Source organism: Chiloscyllium punctatum, chromosome 20, assembly GCF_047496795.1.
Source record: "Chiloscyllium punctatum isolate Juve2018m chromosome 20, sChiPun1.3, whole genome shotgun sequence".
In the NCBI taxonomy this organism is placed as follows: Eukaryota; Metazoa; Chordata; class Chondrichthyes; order Orectolobiformes; family Hemiscylliidae; genus Chiloscyllium; species Chiloscyllium punctatum.
This window is the reverse complement of record NC_092758.1, coordinates 63,432,730-63,452,743: the sequence shown is the minus strand read 5'-3', so window position 1 is coordinate 63,452,743 and position 20,014 is coordinate 63,432,730. Positions and strand designations below refer to the sequence as shown.

The window sequence follows — 20,014 nt, the reverse complement described above, 5'->3', positions numbered from 1 at the left end:
GATATTGGGGTTGGATTTCAGGTGTGGACTGTCAGTGAAGGTAATAATCCCTTCAGAAAGGGAACAGAGACACATGTATTTATAGAGTCATACAGCATGGAAACAGACCCTTCGGTCCAACTCATCCATGCTAAACAGATATTCTAAATTAATCTCATCCCTTTTGCTAGCACTTGGCCCATATCGCCCTAAACCCTTCCTATTCATATACTCATCCAGATGCCTTTTAAATGTTGCAATTGTACCAGCCTCCACCACTTTCTCTGGCAGCTCATTCCACACATGCATCACCCCCTGCAAGGTCCCTTGTAAATCTTTCACCTCTCACCCTAAAATCTATGGCCTCTAAGTTTTCCCACCCCAGGGAAAAGACCTTGTCTATTTACCCTATCCATGTCCCTCATGATTTTATAAACCTCTCACAGGTCACCCCTCAACTTCCAACACTCCAGGGAAAACAGTCCCAAGTCTATTCAGCCTCTCCTTATAGCGCAAACCTTCCACCATTGGCAACATCTTTTCTGAACCCTTTCAAGTTTCACAACATATTTCCTACAGGAGGGAGTTCAGAATTACACACAATATTCCAATAGTGGCCTAACCCATGTCCTATACAGCAGCAACATGACTTCCCAAACTCCTGTACTCAATGCTCTAACCAAAAAAGGAAAGCATACCAAACACCTTCTTCACTCTCCTATCTACCTACAACTCCATTTTGAAGGAAATATGAATCTGCATTCCAAGGTTCTGGAAACCTAGCGAAGTGATTGCTGGGCCCTTTGCTGAGATATTTTGACCATCGATAGTCATCGGTGAGGTGCCAGCAGACTGGAAGTTGGCTAACATGGTGCTATTATTTAAGAAAGGTAGCAAGGAAAAGCCAGGGAACTAGAGACTGGTGAGCCTGATATTGGTGGTGGGCAAGTTGTTGGAGGGAACCCTGAGGGGCAAGATCTATGTTTATTTGGTTAGGCAAGAACTGATTAGGGATAGTCAACATGGCTTTGTGCATAGGAAATCATCCCCCACTAAGTTTTTTTTTGAAGAAGTAACAAAGAGGATTGATGAGGACAATGTGGTGGACGTGATCTATATGGATTTCAGTAAGACGTTTGACAAGGTTCACCATGGTAGACTGATTAGCAAGGTTAGATCATATGGATTATAGGGAGAAGGAGCCATTTGGATATAGAACTGGCTTGCATGTAGAAGACAGAGGGTGGTGATGAAGGGTTGCTTTTCAGACCAGAGTCCCTATTTGTTTGTGGTGTGCCTCTCAAGGTGGTTAAAATGCCAGAGGATGATCTGTTGAGTACTCAGGCTGATTACGTCGAAGTTGAGCACAAAGGAAATCCACTTGCATTTCTGAAGGAAGAAGCACTAAGTAGAGAGGAGGGAAATGAGGTAAAAACAGACAAAAATCCTATTAACTACAGTGAAGATAAATCTTTTGTTGAGAAAAAGGAATGACATATCAGAAGTATTAATATGGAAAGATGCATCATCAGAACAGATGTGATAGAGATGAAGACATCAGGAGAATAAAACGGACTTTTTCCAAGAAATGTTGTGTCCACTCTATTTCTGAACCCTTCCCCATTGAACCATGAAAAGGTTCTTCAATGGACTTCTTATCCTATATCAAATTCTTGTTGATATTTCTATCCCTCACTATGAATTGTCTAATACACCGCACTTAAACAGGTGATCTACTTCACATGCCCATCAACATTAACCTTCATCTCAAACAACAGTATATAATTTATAAATTTAATGTGGACACCTTTTGTTCTTTTTCATATAAAAAGGTGCAGGCATCACTAGCTGCCTTGCATTTGAGCTAATACCTCATTATCCTCAAGAGATGGTAGTAAGCTGCTCTCTTGAACGAGGACAGGTAGATAGTGCATTTAGAAAGACAGAGGAGATACATGCCTTTATTAGTCAAGGCTGAGAGAGTTCAAGAGAAGGGAGATATTGCCAGACCTGTATAAAAAGGAATTGTGAGGCCACAACAAATTATGTGTATGCAGTTCTGAAACTGACCTTATAGGAAGATATGATTGCACTAGACAGAATGCTAAAGGAGATTGACCAAATTATCATCTGGGGGGAGGGAAATCCATGGTTGAGATATTTAAATTAAATGAGCGCCACAGACATCGTAGATAGGAAGAAACCTTGTCGAACATCTTACTGAAATCCATATAGATGGAGGGATCAATGACCAGGGGTACAGAATTAACATTAAGGTGCAGGACGTTTAGAGGGGATGTGAGGAAAACATTTTTCACCCAGAGGGTGATGGGAATCTTGAACTTACTGCCTATAAAAGAGTATTAGAGGCAGAAACCTCTAATCAGATGTTTAATCAGAATTTAAAATATACATTTGCAATGTGAAGGCATACAAGGCTATGGGCCAAGTGCTAGAAAGTGGAATTAAAAACGTGAGGTGGTTGTTTTTGACCGACGCAGGCTTGATGGGATGATGGGCCTTTTTCTGTGCTATAGACCTCTACAACATCATGAGGTCAAAATTCAACATGAATGCAAGTTTCTTTTCTTCTCAGTATAACTAATCTTCGATATTGCATGGGGTTTGCCAAGACCAGAATCCTGATGAAGAACTTCCAGTTAAGTGGGAAATAAAGCAGTACCAGGCAAGGACAGGTCTAAATGGGGAGCAAGGTGCAGTTGTGTGAGGCATTGAGATACCAAGATGAGATATGGGGACAGAAGCAGCAGCGCTGATTGATAATGAAATACAAATTCCATCACATTAATCTTTAAAAGAACTGTTAACATTAATCAGAAATTTCTAAGATCAAAAGATCAAAGTACGTAGAATTATTTTAACCAAAACTCATTCACTTACTGTGTGGTTACCAATCAGGACATCCTCTTCATACTTCGAACGTACAACTGCTTTCTCTTGGCCTTTTAAGACAGCACCATGTCTTGAATATTCCACATAATCCTCTGTTTGAGCTAGCAGCAGTTCACGTGGTGGAACATTTAGATGCTCCTGACCTCCATACTGCACAAAAAATGGTGATTTTATTAAATATCAGCAAGTATTGCGTAATCAGATTAGGAGAGATGAACAATGGTCCAAAGCAGCTTTTAACAATTAATCTGATCATATGATTATTCTCATGCATATTAATTTCAATACAGGTCAAACAAGTACAGGTTCACCAAGATTCAGCAAATTCTAACTTGAATATTTTCCCCATTTCAGAAAAAAATGCAATGGGCAATGGTAATGTTAGAGCCCAACAGCATAAGCTAAATGATTCTTTGACACAGCCTGCCATTCATGAACTAATGATAAATCTGTTAGTGAATGGATTAACACAAGGTACAAAGAAAAAACCTAATGTATTGCAGTACTCAGGCCCAAACATGTTTAGAATGGGTTAAAACTTTAACTAATGGACAGAAACAAATTGATGGAAGAGTGATTTGCGCTACAATGGATGCTCATTGACATTACATAAACAATACTGTGACTTCTAGCCTTCAGCTACTCAAGCAATCATGCATCCCGGTCCTATTTTTAACCTGCTAATTAGGGACTGCAGCAATGGACAGACTGAATTTACTGAAGATCATATCATAATGAATAGGATTAACAATCTAAACTATGTTTGAACATTTAGATTCCAGTTTAAAGACTGAGAATTTGCAGAGCCTCTCTGCAAATATATATTTAAACAAACTGCTGTTTTACTGACTCTAAACCAACAGAACTACATTAATAAATGATAACACAAAAAGCATCTAACATAGGACTTTGATTTAAAATTTGGTGTTCAATGGATTGGCATATAAATGAGCAATTACAATGAAAAGCTCCAAACGTAAAAAAGAGAGAATTAGACAAGTAATTTACAAACATATCTTAAGAGATGGCAAGAGGTCATGTAGAAACAAAGTACAGGAGGAGTGATGACAACAAACAATGGTATTAGAAGGAAGTGTAGTCAAGAATGATCAAATGGAAAACAACCTACAAAAGGAAATGATAGTGTATGAGAATATTTGAATGACAGCTCTGCCTTAGCCTTTTATCTACTCTAATTCACGCTTGTCTCATGGTTCAAAAGGGTCAGTTTTGAACCAAACCTTTCAACTTCAAAGGGAACTAGTCAAGGGAATATTTGGGGGTTTGGCTGGATCTGGCAGACCACAACATAGAGAAGCAGGATTAGACCATTCGGCCCACTGAGTCTGCTCCACCATTCAGTCATAGTTGCTATGTTAGTTAACCCCATTCTCCTGTCTTCTGCATGTAACCCTTGATCCCATTACTTCTCAAGAACCCATCAATGTCTTAAAGACACTCACTAACTTTGTCACAGAAGGCTGTGTAGGCCATCAGTTCTAGAGATTAACCATTCTCTGGCTGAAGAAATTCTTCCTCATCTCAGTTCTAAAGAGTAGTCTTTCACTCCCAGGTTATGCCCTTGGATCCTAGTCTTTCCTACTAGTTGAAGTATCTTCTCCACATCCACTCTATCCAGACCTCTCAGTATTTTGTAAGTTTCAATCAGAACATCTCCACCCCCACACCCCCCAATCCTTCTAAACTCCACTGAGTACAGACTCAGTTCCTCATATGACACCAGGATCATTTTTGTAAATCTCATCTGGATCGCTTCCAAAGCAGCACATCCTTTGTTCAATACAGGGTCCAAAACTGCTCTCAGTAATAATGGACATTAAAATCTTAACAGCGACTGTGATCAGGCTAACTGGCCTATAGCTTCCTGCCTTTTGCTTCCTTCTCTTCATAAGCAGGTGTGTTAAATTAGCTATTTTCCAGCCTTCTGGGACCCTCCCTGACTCTATGATTCCTGAAGGATCACCACCAATGCCCCCACAATCTCCTCATATCTCCTTCACAACTCTGGGGTATGGTCCATCTGGTCCAAGTGATTTATCCACTTTCAGACCTTCCAGCTTCCCCAGCACCTTCTTCTTACCTCTACACCACAACGCTCTTGAATTTCTGGTATATTGCTGGTCTTCCATTTTGAAAACTGATGCAAAGTACCTACTCAATTCCTCCGCAATTTCTTTGTTCCCCATTACAACAACTCCAGTCTAATTTTCTAGCAGTTTGATGTCCACTCTTGTGTCTTTTATCCTTTAGATATCTAAAACTAACTCTTGCAGCCTTTTATGTTATTAGCAAGCTTACTTTCATATTTTACCTTTTCCCACTTATTGCTTTTTTAATTAGTCTCTGCTGGGTTTTGAAGGCTTCCCAATAATCTTCACCACATTGTATACTTTGTCTATTGCCCAGACCTGCATTGTCAGCCTCAATCCTCCCCTTAGCAAGTTTCATCTTCCTTGGGATGAATTTCTGCTGTGCCTCTTGAATTACTCCAGAAGCTGCTCTACCATCTTCCCTTCTAGGTTCCTCTTCCAATCAACTCTGGCCAGCTCCTTCCTCGTGTCAGACTGCATTTAGAGTTTTGTGCGCAATTTTGGGCCCATACCTCAAAGGTGTACTGGCCCTGGAGTGTTTTCAGAAGAGGTTCACGAGAATGATTTCAGGAATGAAAAACTTAACATATGAGGAACGTTTGAGGACTCTGGGTTTATACTCAATGGAGTTTAGAAGGACAAGGAGGGATCTAATTGAAACATACAGAATACTGAATGGCCTGGACAGAATAGATCTTGGGAAGATGTTGCCATTGGTAGGAGACAAGGGCATAGCCTTAAAGTCAAGGAAAGGTCTTTTAGAATGGAGATTAGGAGAAACTTCTTCAGCCAGAGAGTAGTGATTCAATGGAATTCTTTGCCACAGAAGGTTGTGGAGGCCTGGTCATTCAGTATGTTTAAGACTGAGATAGAGAGGCTCTTGAGTATCAAGGTGATCAAAGGTTAGGATTGAGACACGTATTGGCCATGATTGAATGGTGGAGCAGACTCAAAAAATCCTTCAAGCAAATGACATCAAAAAGTTATTGCTTTTGCCTTTCTGAAGTTACGAAATAGGACCTTGAAAACAATACATTTACATTAGCTATTACAATAAAATATATCCAGTACAATGTTCTCTCCAGAATTAATGGTGATTTTGTCATTTCTGGCAAGAGCACTGAAAGCTCAAAATGTGTTGCTGGCAAAGTGCAGGTCAGGCAGCATCCAAGGAACAGGAGAAATTGACGTTTCGGGCATAAGCCCTTCTCCTGTTCCTCGGATGCTGCCTGACCTGCTGCACTTTTCCAGCAACACATTTTCAGCTCTGATCTCCAGCATCTGCAGTCCTCACTTTCTCCTTGAAGAGCACTCAAAGTCAAAGTCCATGAGTCACAGTGACTTTGCTCTTGTAATTAATGGCCCGAAGTAATATCTGAGCTGTTGAAGTCAGATCTTAGAAGAGCCACTGAATGCTGTTTAAGCGGTTATTAATTTTGTTTGATTAAAATCATGATACTAAATATCCCAAACCATGTGACAAACTTTGATTTTTTTTTAGTTATTAGTTAACCAGTGCGTTAACTAGACACACTGAAGAATTAGGAAACATATTGAAATACTTTTCACCCCGCCACTGCTGGATGAGAGAAGATTAAAGTTATTAAGGAGAATTTAATAGACAAGAAAATAACACCAGTGAGCTTCAAGGCAGCATTTTTAAATCAATGAACTCAGAGTTGCTCTTGCAGTTTACCCTAACTGCAGGAACAGTTTGTGGGAAACATTTGCCTCAGTCAACTTGCACTGTTATGAGCTGAGATTTCAATTTAGCACAAAAATGGTACTTCCCAAAAAAAAGCAATAAACAACAAAGTCTCAGAGGTATATAATGTATTTATCACTTCATTTTTTCTTTTAATGCAACAACTCTGCCAGTCACACAGCATCAGGTTAGATGAGTAGTTTAGGTTTGTTTGACATTATTACCCTTACAGGTACGAAAAGAGTCTGGGATATTTTCTGCTGGCGCTGTCATGTTCTGATTAAGCAGGGAGGGAGGGAGATGCAACCTAAAAATTTCCATGTCGATGAGGAACCTGATGACTTTTCAGAAGAATGCACTCAAAGTTATCCAGATGCATATTACCTTCTATTAAATTTAACTGAAAAAAGTGCCAAGTCTAATTTGTAAACTTTAAAAGATGAAACTTTCATGAGGCTATACAATCTGAAAGTTAGTGGTGTTGTACCTTTTCTAATATGCTCCCTTTCTGTTGTTTCTCAAACTCTTCTTTCTTAACCTTGAATGATTGGTGAAGGACTTCAAGTTTCGTAGGATCAGCTTGGAGATGAACCTCTGAACCTTTCTCATAAGCCTCCCAAGCAAACACTATTGAAAAAAAAATTCATGAAACTGTATCACAGTTGCAAACATAGAAAGAGATAAGGCCTTGAAATCTCAAATTTAAATGTTAGAGAACGTACATTGAGTCTGGGCCATTTTAACTGTGTCACCCGTGTATCGTACAAAGTTGTCTCCTGCGTAGCCAACTCTAGAATAAAAAAAGGTACAACAGAATACTTAAGGATAAGATTCTAGAGATGTGGCACCTCCGAGGGGGGGAAAATACCTTCTACTCATACGGCACATTTTGCATTATCAGAACATTTCAATACCCCTCAGAGGCATTTAAATATTTTGAAGTATGGTCACAATTTTAATGAAGATACATTAAGTAATAGCTACCCAATTAACTTAAAGAAATCTACATTTATCACTAGACTGTCCAGTTGTTCAGGATTTGCTTTATTTGATGAATATATGTCTGAGCAGGTAAGCTGCAAATGATAAGACAGAAACAACAAATGTAAAATTTAATCACAAATCTATCAGCATCTTTTCAGTTTATAGATGCTGAGCAATAAAATTTAACATCTCTACGCACCCTCAAGTTTCAATTGGCAAGTAAATATGCCTCTGTATCCATCCTTGTCACATCATCTTCATTCAATATGCTCTTTGACATGTAAAAACACTCCTTACTTCAACGTGCATACTGTAGGTACACACTGCTCTGCTTCTGCCACCTCTTATCAAAACTGAACACATCCACTGCTAGAATCACTTATCTACACCTTTGCCTCTATCTATCTACCTATCTATCTTTACATTTGTCACTTCCAAACTCAACAATTCCAGTGCTCCCCTGCCTTCTAAAAACATCAGCTTAGCCCAACTTGGATGTGAAAACTAATTGACATCAGTTATGTAATCTGACTTTTCTTCGTTAAAAATTCAGAACATACATCCAAATCTCTTCACAACCTCATTCTTCGCTGACTGAAGCCTTCTCAAGCTGTACAAGGCTCCTCTCTACTCACTGAAGATTTTCCTTTAAAATTTTTTTGGCCAAGCTTTGAGTCACTCTTCAAGGTCTCCACCTGTGAAACACTTTGTCTGATTCCCCCCTTTTGTAGGGTATCTTAGAAAAATATTTGTAAGTTAAACACATTACAAATAAAAGTTGCTGATGCCCAGAAAATAAACCATTTGATGTTCATGTACAAAGCAGTATAGTTTGAATCATCTAACCTTTTGTTCGGTATCTGTATGCTATATGCCCAAAATTTGGTTGTGCTACATACTGAGGGATTATAAAACGGATGTAGCAAAGGCTCTATTACCATCTAATTCTAAGCCACAAATTCCAGGAGTGTTGTCAATAAAGGAAAGTCTATTACAATAAACAAATTCACACATACATTAAAAATGAATCTAAAAAGAAACTTTAGTATGGTTTGGATCTAGTGCAGTGGCTGCAATGAAATAATTTGTTAGAGAGTGAGTAGCATAGCAACATATTCCTGGACTAGCAATGTAGAGACTTAGATCAGTTATCCAGAAGAACTAATTTAAATCCACTATAACAATTAAACAAAATAAATGCAACAAACTAAAGAAACCTGGAATAAAAAAAGTCAGTTATAGTGACCATGAAAACCCATCTTGTTGTAAAGAAATCTGCCATTCTTGCCTTTACCATTCAAAGATTGCTGCAGACCACCAAATGTTTGACTCTTAACTGCCCTATGAAACGGGCTAAATCTATGGACTGTATGAATATTGGTAATAAGTGCTTCTCAAATACCCTGAAGAAATAAGATCAGACTGTCCTTTCTGACAAAGGATTCATTAAATTTCTTTACAAAGATAGAAATAGATAGAAAACAGAAAAACAAATACTGTTCACATGAACTTTAAACTACAACATTTATCAAAGCTGAATTACAAAATTTCCTTTTAAATAATTTCAAGATTCCTCTATTTATTGGCATTGAATAATTTCTAACACCATTGATCCAGAAAGTTAGTTAACTAAATGTAACATATTGCACTTGCCTCATTTAAGTGAAAAGACACAATCAGGATATCATTTATTTGATAAAATCTTTGTTAGACAATTGTAACTCAATATTTGTGCTGTAACCATTATTGAACAGACTACACATTTATAATCACATACTCATCTGGGTTTCTGCCAGTGTTGGAATAGGGATTCTCCCTCATTGCTCTCGTTTTCGGATCATAATATGCTGAATTTGGATCCAAGTTCCTCAAGTACTTTGAAAACGAGGAAAAAAAAAGTATTAAAAAAGCATACAAACAAGATACTGCTTTAATTTATTTGGCATTTAAAATTTCAGTACAATTGAAGTAAACAATCAAAATCAAATTCAGAGTTAATCTAGGGGCTCCCTGTTATGTTTTATTTTGTTGAGCTGATTACTTCTCTCTGAGGCTGAAATGGATATTTTAAATAGTAACAGTGATTTAGTATTGACATTTTAAAAACCTCTTTCTTTTTATAGAAAATTTAGGAAGTTGCTGACACAATGTCACAACTCTCAAGAAAATAACAAATATCCATCCACTGATCACAATCTTTGTAAACTGCCAGATTCTTGGCAGTTTGCTGCGTGATACCAACCAAAAAGCAAAATAAGTCAGAACTCCAATCGGCCTCAAATTATGCTGAAATAATTGATTTCGCCTGCGGTAGCAATGGAATCACATTAGACATATTTTCTTAAGTCTGGAGAGGATAAATCAAGTGAGTAAAGAATAAAAACTACTGTAACCTACTCCGATTTTTTTGTTACAACTGAGTGTGGAAGACCTTTTAGTCAAATAGTTTCAAACTATTCCTGCAGAAGTCCACTTTATGGTGGTTATCAGAAGACAGTCAGCATCTGTAGTATCATATCCTATAGTAAGTCAGAACAGTCTGCCAGTTTTCAAAATACAAACAAACAGTTTGTTATGTAATATGTAAAGTTTTTTTTACAATAAGAAACAAAGAATAAAATCATTCAACCTTGAACAACATTACTTGCAGAACAAAATAAAATCATAGTATTGCTATTTGTTCTGGTGCAGAATGCGAATGCAATTCTCAAAGCGATAATCTGCATTTGAAACAATGGTTGTGAAGACATTTTGGCATAACAGAGTCGTAGAGATGTACAGCATGGAAACAGACCCTTCTGTCCAACCTGTCCATGCTGACCAGAGAGACTTTTTCTTTAACTACCACTGAATATTACTGGATTTAGGTTATCCTAGGCAGCTTGCAAGCACCTCCCAAGACAAGCTAAAAAACACCATTTGCTGGAGTCAGGATAATGTTACAAGTACACTCTATTGGCCAACAATCAAATGTGGGGGGAAAGAAACCCAAAGAAAACCATACTTAGAAGGGTCCAAAATATGTAAGTAAATTAGCAGTTGACACAGACATCAACCTCATCTTCAAGCTCTGAAAATAAGTCTGCATCTGAAACCATAAACATGGTGCAGGCTTTCTACTGCAATACTGCCACCAACAGCAAATATTATTGAACAGCACAAAGGTCAGAAAACATTGTGATTAAACCGAAATACAAGTACTATTCCCATACTTTTGCAATGTCCTCACGAATACGAAGATTTCGAACTGTAATTCTTCTCTTGGAGTCAAAGTTCTGTCCAGGCATATCAATATCATCTGCATATTTATCTTCATCTTCATCTTCACTGTTGTCTTTCTCCTGAAACAATGACAATTACAAAGCTCAATGTCATGATAAATCAATACCAGAAAAATAAAGTACTAATGTATTCTTTCCATGATTCTATTTATGCCAAATGCTGTATTTGAGAACATCTCCTTTATCTGTTCATTGGTATCATAGATAATTTACAAAGAATAAGTCTGTCCTTCAACATGAGTATTAATTCATTCAGCAACTGAATACCAAAATTAAGTTTTACTTTTAATATAAATTTTACAATTTACGTAGCCGGGTCGAAGTGAATGCATTATAGTGCAACATAAGCCAGGGAGGTTACGTAAAATTGTTGATCCAACTCAGCTGGAGACAGAATCGAGCGTGCCATAATTGGGTTAGATGGCCTGATGGCTACCTCGTGCCTCAGTATAGATCAGATTAAGGCTGCATGGGAGCATCATCAAAATTGCTGAATAGTCTTCCATAATGTCTGGACTGGACTTGTTTAAAGGAAAAGAATGCATTGAGCACAATGTGGAACGGTGTTATAAAAACAAGTGCAAGTCAACACTGGATTGCCCAGTGAAGACATTTGCTGCAGTGTGGTGTGAGGGGAAGAAATTATATGCAATATTAACCGTATACAGAATATACTTGCTCAAATTGTAACGAGAAAAATTCAGTGGTAAGGAAATGCTCCATTTAAGTAATACACATACTGCTGAATCGTGATCCTCTTCTCCGCGCTGACGTCTTGAAGAGTTCTGCAGTATTAAATGATAGATAAAATAGATAAGATTGACTCCACAGACTAAGCATAGTTACAAAAGTAGAAGAATAGTAATCATAGATTTATATCCATTGTGTCATAATATTACAGTGTAGATGTCATGTTCATTCTGGGAGTCTAAGTTTAAACTCGACTGCATCTCATGCTGAAATATGGCCCAGCCTAGCGTTTAATACTTTTAATGCTGTCCACGGTGACTTGACAGTTACTGTCAATTATTATATTTCAAAAATTTGCTCCTTGGGAGTTTAATTTGAAATAGGTAGAAATGTGAATTTTCAGTACCGGTCCATAAACCAAAGAGTTTTGACTAGATTGATTGCCTATTTCAGCTTGCCATTGAGATATATTGGAATCAAATGAATGAATAACATTTAAAAGAGAATATATTATTTTAGATCTTTTGCTATATTCTACCCTAATTTAGCTGTATATTCAAATTGTAAACTGGGTCCCACCAAATACTGTAAAAGATCAGTATTGAACAAAGATACTGTAAAACATACATGCTTACATTTCTGAGCTACACGAGAGTATGTAGTATACAAAGATCCAAAAAGTTACATTCTGCAGAGGCTCGATAACACAATCGTAGAAGCCCTACACAGTGTGGAAACAGGCCATTCAACCCATTGAGTCCACACCGACCCTCCTAAGAGCAAGCCACCCAGACCCACACGCCTACCCTCTGCCTGTAACCCTGTATTGCCCCATGGCTAACCAACCTGGCCTGCACATCTCTCAACACTATGGGACAATTTAGCATTGCCAATCCATCTAATTTGCACATCTTTGGACCATGGGAGGAAACCGGAGCACCCAGTAGAAACCCACACAGACATGGGGAGAACGTGCAAGCTTCACACTGACAGTTGTCAGAGGGTGGAATCAAACACAGGTCCCTAGTGCCGAAAGGAAGTGGTGCTGAGCCACTGTGCTATCCCAGACCGAGAGACAGAATAATATGAAAGCCCAAGCCATTACTTAAAAATGGACCAATGATTTTTCTTCACTTTTGAATTTTGAAACTATCAGGAAAATGAAGCTTATAAATAGCTGAATTTTATTCTCACTTCACACAACCTGTATGCTCATTATTTCTTGTAATGAACATGGTTTAGACCTCAATCACCCTCAATGGAAGAACCATTTCTATATGAAGTTGTTTAAATTTTGAATGAAGTCAAGATGGTACTCAAAGCTTGGGGAGATAATCACTAAGTACTACATTCAATTCAGTTGTTAGGAAATTAATCACAGATTAAGGAGGTCATGGTGGATACAATCAGGTAGATGGTCAAGAGAAGTACAAATCTCCTGTGGCTATCCCCCTCTCAATAAGTTTTGGATAGTGCTGTGGAGGGGGTGGGGGTGGGGGTGGGGGGGGGGGGGGGAAGATGGCCTGTCAAAGGAAAATATTATTGACAGCCAGGTCTTTGACATCATGCAGACTCTGACGCTACGAGAGGTCCAAGCAATCGATTGTGATTGTGACTCTCTAGTCAGGGGCACAGAGAGGCATTTCTGCTCTGCAAGCATGACATCAGGATGGTGTGCTGCCTTCATTGGTCCAAGTTTTAAGGAAAATCAGGAGGGCATAAAGGGGTCTTGAGATAGCTTTGGCAAATAAGGTTAAGGAAAATCTTAAGAGACTCTCCAAGAACATTAAGGGCAAGATAATAATGAGAGAGATTAGGGTCCCTTTAGATCAATAAGGGTGTCGATGTGTGGAACCACAGGAGATGGGCGAGATACTGACAAATACTTTGCCTCAGTACTTACAATGGAGAAAGCTATTGAAGCTAGGGAACTCAGGGAAATAAACACTGATGTATTGGAAAGACCTCACATTACAGAAGAGGTGGTGCAGGAGGTCTTAAAATGCATATAGGTAGATAAATCCCTGGGACCTGATTCACTGTCTCCCAGGACATTGTGGTAAGCAAGGAAGAGATTGCGGGGCCCCTTGCAGAGATATTTGGACCATCGACAGCCACGGGCGAGGTGCCCGAAGACTGGAGCTGCATAATGTTGTGGCATTGTTTAAGAAAGGCTGCAAGGGAAGGCCAGGGAACCGCAGACCGGTGAGTCTGACATCAGTAGTGGGTAAGTTGGTGGAGGGGATTCTGAGAGTAGGACTTACTTGTATTTAGAAAGGCAAGGAGTGATTAGGGATAGTCAGCATGACTTTGCATATGGAAACGAGCTGAAAAAGTGCAGCAGGTCAGGCAGCGTCCAAGGAGCAGGAGAATCAATGTCTTAGGCATAAGCTCTTCTTCAGGAAGGCCTGAAGAAGGGCTTATGCCCAAAACTTCGATTCTCCTGCTCCTTGGATGCTGCCTGACCTGCTGCACTTTTCCAGCAACACATTTTTCAGCTCTGATCTCCAGCATCTGCAGTCCTCACTTTCTCCCTTTGCACATGGAAAGTCTTGTCTCACAAATTTGATTGAGCTTTTTTGAAGAGTTTATCAAGAAGACAGTTAAAGTTGTGCACCAGATATTGCCCACATGGCCTTCAGCAAGGTTCCACATGGTGGGCTGGTTAATTAAGTTAGACCAAATGGGACCTAGGAAGAGATAGTCAACTGGATACAAAACTGGCTTGATGCTAGAAGACAGAGTAGCAGTACAGGGTCATTATATGGACTGGAATCCTGTGATCAGTGGTGTGCCACAAGGAGAGGTTGTGTGGGACCATTGGCGTTTGTCATTTATATCAATGATATGGATGAGAATAAAGAGGTCTGGTTACTAAGTTTGCAGAAGACACCAAAACTGTGGACTGTGAAGAGGGTTATCGAAGAGTACAAGATCTTGATCAAATGGGCCGAGAAATGGCAGATGGACTTTAATTTTGATAAATGTGAGGTTTGCTTTTGGTAAAGCAAACCATGGCAGGATTTGAGTTGATGGAAGCACCTGGACATGTTGCTCAATAGAGGGACCTGAGGATGCAGGTTCAAAGTTCCTTTGAAGTGGTGTTGAATGTAGACAGGGTGGTGAATGCAGCATTTGGCATGCTTTCCTTCATTGGTCAGAGCATTGAATAAAGGAGTTGGTAAATCATGTTGCAGCTGTACAAGACATTGGTGAGGCCAGTTTTAGGATATTGCATATAATTCTGGTCACCTTGCTGGAGGATGGATGTTAAACTAGAAGGGGTACAGAAAACATTTACAAGGATGTTGCTGGAACTGCAGGCTTTGAGTATATTCAAATTCATTGGTCAGAACATTGAGCATCTGGATAGGTATATGAATAGGAAGGGTTGAGAGGGATAGGGGCCAAATGCAGGCAAATGGGACTAGTACAGTTTAGCATACCTGGTCGGCATGGACAAGGTCAATGGAAGGGTCTGTTTCTGTGCTTTATGACTATCATTCTATAGGTGTCAAAAATTCCCTATTACACAGTGCAAATGGATGCCTTTCAGAAAGTTAGAATATTTTAATAATTTGAATTGTTAATTCCAATTTTGAAGCATTGTATAATCAGAAATAAGCAATTTAGGGTGTAGGTTTGCTTGCTGAGCTACAAACCTTCACAAACCTTGCAAGAAATAAGCAATATTTATTTAGATCTTTATAGTCATGGGACTATATAACTTGGGACTAAGATACCTGATAATTTCTTTAAATCGAGAGAGGAAAAATAATTTGATTTTACAGCACCAGGGTCATTAGTTTGAACAGAATACAGTGGTGTTTGATGTAACGCAGGCAATAACGAGCTGGTTGGCATTTTTTAAAAATTAAAGTGACAGGCAATTTTTGCTAATTAAGAAATCAAATTTTTATTCTCTAAATGCTCAGCAATATGTGTAATCACATCCCTGTTGCTCTAACACTTAAACATTGTTGAATAGTGTCATGGCTTTTAGGTTTCCTACACATTCAATACTTTTGTCCAGCTGGAGAAAAGAATATGCTTTTTCATAGGTATAAGATGACACCAAAATTGGAGGTGTAGTGGACAGCAAAGAGGGTTATCTCAGATTATAACAGATGGGCCAATGGGCTGAGAAGCGGCAGATGGAGTTTAATTCAGATAAATGCGAGGTGCTGCATTTTGGGAAAACAAATCTTAGCAGGACTTCTACACTTAATGGTAAGGTCCTAGGGAGTGTTGCTGAACAAAGAGACCTTGGAGTGCAAGTTCATAGCTCCTTGAAAGTGGAGTCGTAGGTAGATAGGATAATGAAGGCGGCATTTGGTATGCTTTCCTTTATTGGTCAGAGTGTTGAGTACAGGAGTTGGGAGGTCATGTTGTGGCTGCACAGGACATTGGTTAGGCCACTGTTGGAATATTGCGTGCAATTCTGGTTTTCTTCCTATCGCAAAGATGTCGTGAAACTTGAAAGGGTTCTGAAAAGATTTACAAGGATGCTGCCAGGGTTGGAGGATCTGAGCTACAGGGAGGGGCTGAACAAGCTAGGGCTGTTTTCCCTGGAGCGTTGGAGGCTGAGGGGTGACCATGTAGAGGTTTACGAAATTATGAGGGGCATGGATAGGATAAATAGACAAAGTCTTTTCCCTGGGGTCAGGGAGTCCAGAACTGAAGGGCATGGGTTTGGGGTGAGAGGGGAAAGATATAAAAGAGACCCAAGGGGCAACTTTTTCACGCAGAGGGTAGTTCGTGTATGGAATGAGCTGCCAGAGGATGTGGTGGAGGCTGGTACAATTGCAACATTTAAGAGGCACTTGGATGGATATATGAATAGGAAAGGTTTGGAGGGATATGGGTTGGGTGCTGGCAGGTGGGACTAGATTGGGGTTGGGATATCTGGTTGGTATGGATGGGTTGGACCGAAGGGTCTGTTTCCATGCTGTACATCTCTATGACTCTAAATAGAGTCGTATAGCACAGAAACTGACCCTTCAGTCCAACCAGTCCATGCTGACCATAATTCCAAACCATAGTCCCACCTGCCTGTACCTGGCCCATATCCTTCCAAACCTTTGCTATTCATGTACTTATTCAAATGTCTTTTAAACATTATAATTGTACCCACATCTACCACTTCCTCAGTTGAAGTTTTTTATCTTGAATTCATTAGGACAAATGTGAGGAAATAAAATTTTAAAAAATAATTTTCACCTCTCTAGAAAAACAGAAGATTGGTTGTCAAATTGTTTCACGTTAGCTGAGGCATTGGCAGGAGGAAAATAACTGGGTAATTTTTTAAAATGCCCCTTTTACTTGAGAACAGCTCCCAGAGAATTAACATTTGTCACTTCTACCAAGCATGACTGAGCCACATACAAGCTTGGAGAAAGTGAGGACTGCAGATACGAGAGATTAGAGTCGAGAGCGTGGTGCTGGAAAAGCACAGCAAGTCAGGCAGTATCAGAGAAGCAGGAGAGTCGACGTTTTAGGCATAAGCCTTGATGAAGGGCTTTTCCAGCTCCACATACAAGCTCGACTGATTATCTTAAACTGATTGTTCGTGTAGCTATTAGCACAGCAAATGCTGCCCAACAATACAGCACTACGCATGCCTGCACTGATGGCGTTTCCATGGAGCTCTCTGGTCTGATGGAAACATTTTTGTCAGTTTCAATGAGAAATGTGTTTTTGATGGGAGAAGCCCCAACCTCTTGGTGTATAAGTAGATTATACATTTGCTAGATTTGAATCTGCAGTCCCATAAGAATTACCCTAAACATATGCCATCCTATGCTCCAATTCACATTTAAGATGGAACAGTCATATCCTCCCTTACCATGGTGTTGGTTGAGAAGTCCACTGTGGCTTCTCTGCTACTACCTATCACAAGTTTGTACACTGACCAGTAGAAACATGCTGAGATTCGTATAGGTCCATGTGCTAGAAGGTCAGCCATATTAGCAATTTTAGGAATATAGTCCTAGCAATGTGCAAGCTCTATGTAGAAATAGGGCAGATGAAAGTTACCTTGCAAGACAATGGCTATCCTGACCAGATCATGGAGTGCTGTATATTGTGCCCATACTGTATATGCTGGAGAGTAAAAGTATCTCAAAAAAAAAACGTGAACACAGATTAAGCAACCTATTTCATGCTGGTACTATGCATGATAATACAACTGTGTTTTTTTCATAAATAGGACTCTGCCTCCCATATAATGAAACAATTTTATCCATGAATTTTAGTACTCTTGTGATGCAATGTGTATAGACCATATGCTTCAATGATTAGCTGACTGAAAAAATGTGTTTTTTGATTCAGGGTGTTCATAACAGAGTACAGACAGCGGTCAACTAGCTTACACTTGAAAAGCACAAAACGTGTTAGATGGGACTGTGAACCGGCACTTGCTCAATGAGGAGTGCATTAATAACTACACCAACCCAACCAAGATTCATTATTTATAATGTGGCTCCTTTATGCTTCCTTCGGATTACTTCAAAAATCAACCCCAAGAGATATTGATGTATCTCCACTGGGATTTAGGTTAAAAAAAAGTAGGTCTCAGAAAAGCCTGTTTGAAATATCTTAACTTGTTGGATCCAGGAATTCCCATTCTTCAGGTGCCAGTCAGGAAAATGCGGCAGAGAGTTATTTTAACAAGTTTCTACACTATACTGCTGCAGGATGTTTGACTACAGGGTTGAAGAAAGACCGGTGCTTTTGATTGGTAAAGGCTCTAATCCTAGATGCATTACAGACTCTAACTGGCTTACCACAGGACCATCCACAAACTAGCAGAATTAAGAGCACACGCACCAAGTCAAGAAGCACTAAAGCATTTTTGAAAGTGGACCAGCAGGGGCCATTTGATGCAACTGTGCGGAACAGGCCACAATGCTCAAACACTTGCCTCATGGACCTGTACCTGCCTTCAACATTCCCTCTCCTTTTGTCAGTGCAGGTCTTGTCAACAGATAAAGCTGAAGCCTGGACCACATTAATGGCATGACAGGAAAAGGAGGTACAGTAAGACTGTCTTACATTTGCTGGTGCATTGACTTTTCTCAGGTCACCAGTGAAACACAGATAATTGCAGAAAATTGTTAAAACTTGTTCCAGAGCTTATATTGATTAAAAGTTCTCAATGTTCCTGATAGCATATGCCTTTCAAAATAGTTTTGGATATTATATGAACAATATTGGTCAGATTTTCTATATAAACTGAAGCTACAACCAAGATGCAATTCAGTTCAATTATAAATGCTTTCCAAATCTGGATAATGCAACCTTTGGTTAGAATATATTTACTTTTTTTAATTTAAGATTTCCTACAGTGTGGAAACAGGCCCTTCGGCTCAACAAGTCCACACCAAACCTCCAAAGAGTAACCCACCCAGTCCCATTTCCCTCTGACTAATGCACCTAACACTATGGGCAATCTAGCATGTCCAATTCACCTAACCTGCACACCTTTGGACTGTGGGAGAAAACCGGAGTATCCGGAGGAAACCCACACAGGTACAGGGAGAATGTGCAAACTCCACAGACAGTCACCCAAGGCTGGATTATGGATTAATGAGGAATACCCTAGTTCACAGCCAAGTGTAGAGCAGACAGAAAAAAATCTAACACAGATTTTTGAAAAGGAATATATCTGTCAGGTTCAGCACAATCTTTCAGGAATAGAGGCCTTAGAAGCAGGAATAGGCCAGGTGGTCATTTGAGCTCTGCCATTCAATCAACTCATCGCTGGTCTTGATTTAGTCTCAACTCCACTTGCCTTTCTGCCAAAGATAAGGGAGTCAAGTCATTGACTTTGGATAGCCAACTGTCTTGAATAATGCAATAACATAGCCCCCATTACTTTTTAGGGCAGATAAATCCACATACAAACAACCCTCAAAAGAAAAAAATTCTTATCTCCAAATTAAAAGCGATGCCTCTTATTCTTAAATTGTGGCACCTAGCTCTAATCTACTCAACAAGGGGAAATATTCTCTCAGCATCCACAGTCTACTCCCCTCAAGACATTTAAATGTTTTATCAGAACATCTCTCATTCTATTAAACTCTTCCCAGGCGCAGGCCCAGCCTGTCCAACTTTTCCACATTGGAAAATTCTCTCACCCTAGGAGTGAGTGGAGTGAAACTTTTTTGACGTACTTCTAATGCGATTATATCATTTATTTCAAATAAGGTCATAAAAATTGCTTCACAGTCAATCTCACTACGACCCTGTACACCTGCAGTAAAACTTCCCTACTTTTACATTCTGTTCCTCATGCAATAAAAACCCCAACATTTGATCTGTGTTTGCAAAATTTTGAGACCCATGCACCA

The 20,014-nt window shown here is 39.4% G+C and overlaps 1 protein-coding gene across 4 annotated transcripts in view; it reads right to left on the bottom strand.

Moving 5' to 3' along the window:
- The window catches only part of slu7 (SLU7 homolog, splicing factor), a 59,400-nt gene that overhangs the window by 15,380 nt on the left and 24,006 nt on the right, over window positions 1-20,014 (bottom strand). For all 4 annotated transcript variants that reach the window (XM_072591022.1, XM_072591023.1, XM_072591021.1 and 1 more), the window contains 6 exons: window positions 11,714-11,758; window positions 10,905-11,033; window positions 9,470-9,567; window positions 7,431-7,498; window positions 7,196-7,335; window positions 2,881-3,042 (listed from right to left, as the gene is read on the bottom strand). In XM_072591022.1, coding sequence (XP_072447123.1) covers window positions 2,881-3,042; window positions 7,196-7,335; window positions 7,431-7,498; window positions 9,470-9,567; window positions 10,905-11,033; window positions 11,714-11,758 — 642 coding nt within the window. The remainder of the gene's footprint in view (window positions 1-2,880; window positions 3,043-7,195; window positions 7,336-7,430; window positions 7,499-9,469; window positions 9,568-10,904; window positions 11,034-11,713; window positions 11,759-20,014) is intronic.